General features: G+C 33.3%; 1 protein-coding gene across 1 annotated transcript; it reads right to left on the bottom strand.

Annotated features, from left to right (window-relative positions):
- Window positions 1–200: 200 nt before the first annotated feature.
- On the bottom strand, window positions 201–1,091 carry LOC142518549 (dirigent protein 21-like). The gene has a single exon (XM_075621338.1). The coding sequence runs from the start codon at window positions 881–883 to the stop codon at window positions 308–310; it is 576 nt and encodes a 191-aa protein (XP_075477453.1). The 5' UTR covers window positions 884–1,091; the 3' UTR covers window positions 201–307.
- Window positions 1,092–6,414: the final 5,323 nt, after the last annotated feature.

Below are 6,414 nucleotides of genomic sequence, written 5' to 3'. Positions count from 1 at the left end.
TGTACTTCATTTTTTAAGCCTGAGACTACGTCTTTTAACTTTATTTGACAATCAAGAAGTGTAACATATCAAATTTCTGCATTTTTCTAAATATTCAAATTGCATACAACCAATTGAAATTGCATAACAAAACACGTAGTCGTCACATTTGGTAATAAAGAACAAGAAATTGCATAACACCAATTGAAAAGATACGCAAATAAATGAAACACAATACTAACATAACCGTACATCCAAGCATGGTTTTTACATATTGTCGAGCTCAAATTTATTCGATTTTCCAGCAAGCGTGCGTATGTGGGAGTAATCAGACGTAAGAAACATAAATAGTATATTCTAAAACACCGTAGAGTGTAGTAGGGTCGAAAGAGTAAGTGCTGGTGATCGCGAATCCACGTGCCATGCGGAATACTCCGGTGCCGCCAACCACCGGCAGCTCACGTGTGGCATTCATTATCTGATTTCTTCCTGAAATAGACAGTGTACTTCCATTATACTGACCGGACGTAAAAAAAAAGTTAAGGTTCATGGTTAATGCCCGTATCTCCAAGTCCGAGGTAGTGATCAGCCCTTGAACCCTGCCCAGTTCCTCCGAATCTCTTTCAGGCCGGACTGTCAGCAGATCATCCACTACGCTAACTTGGCCGAACGATGTGGGCGAACTGGAAGAGATGGAAGATCTTGCTAACTCGTATACAGTTTGATTTGGACCAGCTAAAATGTCTTGAATGAAGAAATGGAGCTTGGCTACCTTTTCCTTTTGATGGATTAGGCTTCGAAACCATTCTAAATCGTCATCCGGCCCTCGTTTTCTGGCGAACGAATTCGGTATTGATATCATCAATGAGGAAAGCATCAAGATCACAACTATTAGGTTGGCCATGCATGCAATATATATATATATATATATATTTGTTTTCTAACAAAAATTTATCTGAGAATTTACCAGCAAGAAAAGATCACAAGTAATTTGTGTATAGCAAGCCGGTGTATGATAAAGGGATTATATAGCAACTAGGAAAATTTTAAATGGATTAATTAATTTTCACGCAAATAAACATTCAAGCCGGGATGGGTTCCGTACCCACAAGAGACTTTTTCCTACGAGAAACTACAGAAACTGTGGCAAACAAGATTTTACCGGTGTTCTAAAAACCACGCTTAAGCTTGAAGCTTGACAAAAACACGGAAAAAGCGGTCAAACTGTCAAACTACAGTTTGACCGAATTAAGCGTATTTAAAATGTTTAATTAAGCGTACTTATGCACTATTAATCGCAATATCTATTTATTTTTTAAATTTTTTTTATTTTGAAGGTACGTCTTTTTATTTTAAATTAATAAATTAGGATTATAATTTAAATGTTTATTTTTTAATTTTAATTATGATTAATCATGTCTAATAATGATTTGACAAATATTTAGCAAGTTTTAATGTAGTCTAGTTGCAAAAACAAATAAAGATTGTAATTTTACCCATTAAGATATTCAATTCTTGTCCTATTAATTTGTGGAGCCTGAAAATAAGATTATAGATTTTTCTAAGAAACATCGATTTCTACCAAGGATTTGATTATTTCATAGAAATAGTGATCAATAATTCATTGAAAGGGTTACATTCATATTTTATGATTTTAATTTTGAATTGATTAATTTTCTTGTCATGTCTTCACTATTTATGTTTTGACTATATCATTAATTTAATCGAATCATTGTTATCACTCTACATTTGATATTTATTTGTTTAATAATATTGTTTGTCGATATTTGACTTATTATTTGCTTGCTTCGTTGTTTAATCAAGAGATCAAGAAGAGATAGGATCAAGTTTTGTTTCAAAAATATCACAAAAAATTAATATATAGATATACAAATTAAGTCTTATTTGAGACGATCTCATGGAGCTATATCAGTGAGACATGTCGACGTGAAAAACTAATATTATTGTCATAAAAAATAATAGTTTTTAATGAGTTCGAAGATACGTCTTACAAACTTGAACTATGAAATGGTATAATAAGAGATTTTGTTTAATATGAAATATGACTTGATATGGAGTTCGTTTTCTTTTTGTTGCTTTGGGTGTAAACCAAAATTTCAGAATAATCGATTTTTCTATCTAATTAAATTGTAATAGGGATATAATATGAACTTTTACATGAAAATAAATTTTTGGTTGCAAAAAAAAAAAAAAGTAGATATATAATGCCAATCACCACACTTAATTAAAAATCAACAAATCATGACACGTCAAATTTTCCCCACTTCTACACGAAAGTATGCGACCAAGCTGCATGATTCTCGAATGATTAACTTTTACAAGTTTATATTTTGTCGAGGAAAGTAAAAGTGGGATATAATAAAAATACTAACTCATTCAAATCATCAATATGAATTCAATTATTTGCTAGTATTATATATATGTGTGTGTGTGTATATATATAAACACACAAATTTACTAAAATATTAGATGAACATGCAGTATCTTAGTGTGTAGGGATATAAATGAATCAAACCGTTTACGAGCTCTTCGAAGCTCGGTTCGATAAAAAGCTCGTTTGAGTTCGTTTATTAATCATATCAAACCAAGCTCAAACTCGATTTTGAGCTCAAAAATTTAATCAAATCAAGCTCAAGCCTAAAGATATTCTATTCGTGAGCTCGCAAATATGTTTGATAATAGGCTCGCAAGCTCGAGCTCGGCTCGTTTAGGTGGCTCGTAAGCTTGAGCTTGATTCATTTGTTGAGTTGACAAATAAAAATATTATTACTAATGTTAATGAATACAAGACACATAAAAATATTAGTACTAATGTTATTATGGACTTTGCATGATAGTTGACTAGTTTTTATTGGAGATGATTTTGTAATTCCTGATTTTAGTGGATTCTCTAACGTCCTCTCTACTTTCTCACCAGACTTAGTTGAGGTATTAAAGAGGTGAAATTATTTCATTGTTATTTATATGGTGATATTAGTGTATGATGAATAATCTAGATGTATTATTTTGGAATGTTCAATAACATACTGATTTATGTTTTTTAATTCTTATTTGTGTCGTTTTGGTTATTTATGAATGAATTTTCATTTTTATGTCTGATTTAAAATTAGTTTATAGATATATTTAATTTTTAACAAGCTCGAAAACGAGCCGAGCTCAAGCCAGACTTATTAAACATGATAAACGAGCTATTATTGAATCAAGTTCGAGCCCGGCTTGATTAACATGCTAAACAAGATTTTAACGATCCGAGCTCGAGCTTTTCCCGAGCTTCGTAATTTCAAGACAAAACAAGCTCGAGCCTGATAATAAAAGCTCGAATCGTGCTCGAGCTTCAAACAATCTTAAACGAGCCAAGCTCAAGCCTGATACTGTTTGGTTTAGTTTGTATAGTTTATATTTCTATTAGTGTGAAGTGGGTATAGAGGTAGGCATCAGATCAAAATTATACACTTCACACTAAAATATCGCATATTCATCTAATATTTTAGTAAATTTGTATGTTATGTATATCTTTCATATCTTAATAAAATATTTATTTATTTTTATCTATATTGTTTAATTTTAAAATTAAATAATCATAGGCTCGCAATATAAAAAGTTATCATAAGGTTGTTTATCAATCAACAACCCACAAGATGAATTTCCGTAAACATAAAAAATTGAATCAAACCGATCGAGTCTAAAAATAAAAACGAATCGAAGAAACAAAATAATTTTAGCCGTCATGCAATGAATCAAATTACAGTTCTTGGGGAGTTTTTGGAGAGCTTTTGGTTATTTTAAAATGATTATTCTAGAGATTATTTTGAAGTTGGTGTTTTGAAATAAAAGTGTTTAGCTAATAATGTTGGATCTCAATTTTCTCACACCAAACACAACGGAAGTTTAAAATTTTTATTTATTTTGACAATCAAAATATTTGTTTGAGCACTCGTATGATTTTAAAGAACATAACATTCATAGGGTGTTAAAAATTGTACCTTTAGTGAATTAATTCACTTGTCTCCAATTATTCCGGTATTGACGAATATAGCTCTCGTTGAATTTCCCTATGAATTTTCTTTGATATCCGAATTAGGTCCACGATTGGATTACTTATTTCTCTTTTAACTTGCACTAGAAAATTAGAAGAAATTTTACGTAGAGATAAAACATGAAGAAGAAATCGATCAATGCTATTAATTAGGAATTGCCGAAGACTTGTTGCAAAAAGAAAAATGAGAATTTGAGAGCAGCACCTCTTTTTCTTTTTTAAAAAATTTCGGATGCCTTTTTTCAAAATAAGAAACAAAATCTTTATTGTTATTTTTTTAATCTTTTCTTTACTTAATTAATCCAATTAATCAAGTTAATTAAGGATTCTAAATGCATCTCATATCATGGCAAATCTCGATTAATGCATATATTTTGAGAATATCATGCATCAAAATCATTTTGCTTTGTGTGCAAGTTTTAAAATTATGGTATCATGAATATTTCTATATTATATAAATCAATAACATATTTTATAAAAACTTAATGAGCTATATCTTAACGCAATTATAATATAATTTAATCATTAAAGCGCATTTGAACTTTAATAAATCATTATGATGAGCTTATACTCTTACAAGCCCATGTTCCATGCTCCAATTACATTAATCTCATCATAATCCCGATCGATGATCCAATATCATTTATGTGACAATTTCAACTTATTTTTTATTATGATGCACAATTTAATTTCGAGATCACCAATGTCCAAATAAGACAGGTGTACTCCTTTTGACTGTTTTTGTAACGCCCCGAAAATTTTAAGGTCCACGCAAACCACGTGCATGCGATTATTAAATTCTCTTGTATTTTAATTAATTATTTTAATTGTATTAATTAATTATGTTGTGCATAATTATATGTTTAAAATATATTTTTGCTATATGATTGCATTAAAATCGTATTTTTAAGGATTATTCAAGTGACGATCGAGGAACGGGGACCGAGGGCTGTAAAACGTAAAATATTTTTATTAAATAATTATTTTTAATTATTTAAAAGATGATCGATGCTTTTTAGTATTTTTGAAAATGAAGGGTTTTGAGGTGATTTTATACGTCGGGACGTAAATTTTATCGGTGTTGGTTTTTCAACAAAATTACGAACTCTTTGGCAACCCCGGCTATTTAATTCACAAACTTATTTTTACCCAAAACTATTTTGTATTTTAATTAAAAAACTAAATGATCACTAATGGGCCTAATTATATGTTAAAGGGGCATAAGCCTATTTAGTGAAGTAATTAACTATAAAATGCATTAAAAACCCTCCCCAAAACATACAAAACTCACGTCTCACACACTCCATATATTCTGAAACACTTCGGCCAGCCCTACACTGAAGCACACACACTACACTTTTGAAGGAAATATTTCGGTAGAAAGCTAAGGAAGGTGATAGCCGCGGTTCTCGCCCGTTCTTCGCAATCGTCAACAAATTTTCGTGCGTAAATTACGCAAAGGCACGCCATATTTCTTCTTTTACTCATCTATCACACCATAGTATTTATTTAATTGAGTTTTGAATGAAAAACAAGTTGCACCCTTGAATATTTTCGTTCATGCATCTTCATGAACTTTTTAAAAGCTTGATTGTGTTCCAAAACATGATTTATATGTGCTAGAAGGGGCTGCCATGATTAGAATATGTAATAGGAATGTTTTACACGAGTCTAAGGGGTCTTAGAACTACACAACATGCCACAAACAATAATAGAAACAAGTGGGGACCGAAATCGGAACGTATTGATCATGGGGCTCGGTTTAAGGGATTATCGATGCATGGCCTAGCTTGGGTCACAGCTGGGTCTCAGTTAGGGGCTGGGAAGTGGCCAAGGGCTGGGGAGGAGTCCTAGCAAGCTAGGACTCCACCCGTGAGTTTTAGGGGGAAGCATGCGCAGGGTTGCAGGTTTGTGCAGGGAGGAGATGGCTCGGCCTGGGGGCTTTGAGCTGGGCTAGGTCGAGTCATAAGGGTCCTATGGAGAGCCTAGATGGAGTGGTGCAAGGTCTGGTATGGTTTGGTTCAGGGAAAGGCATGAGCGAAACCTGTAAACATGAGAGGGGCATGAGTCGCGCGTTGCTGCCTTCTGATCCAGGTGGCTCACGCGAGAGTTCCAGGGGCTGGGTTGGTCTGGGCTTCGTTTAGGCGTGGTCTAGGGAAGGTTAGAGACGTGTGGGCTCGGTGGTGGCTCGGCTGGGAGAGTCCTAGTTGGGTTAGGAGTCCTAGACATACAAGGAAGCACACACACAACACAGCAGAATATTGGGTTGAGTTTCAAGCAAGTTTTGGTCGGGCTAGGGCTTGTTTTACGGGCTGGGCTTGCACAGTAGGGTCCCTAGATGGGTTGGCTAGGTTTTGGTTCAAGGTGGCTCGGGCGTG

This window comes from Primulina tabacum, chromosome 11, assembly GCF_025594145.1.
Source record: "Primulina tabacum isolate GXHZ01 chromosome 11, ASM2559414v2, whole genome shotgun sequence".
NCBI lineage: Eukaryota > Viridiplantae > Streptophyta > Magnoliopsida > Lamiales > Gesneriaceae > Primulina > Primulina tabacum.
The sequence above is the reverse complement of the archived record's forward strand: the minus strand, read 5'-3'. Positions and strand labels throughout refer to the sequence as shown.

Bases quoted from the DNA above. Each gene is read 5' to 3' on its own strand.
- LOC142518549 (XM_075621338.1), bottom strand. From the start codon at position 883: ATGGCCAACCTAATAGTTGTGATCTTGATGCTTTCCTCATTGATGATA.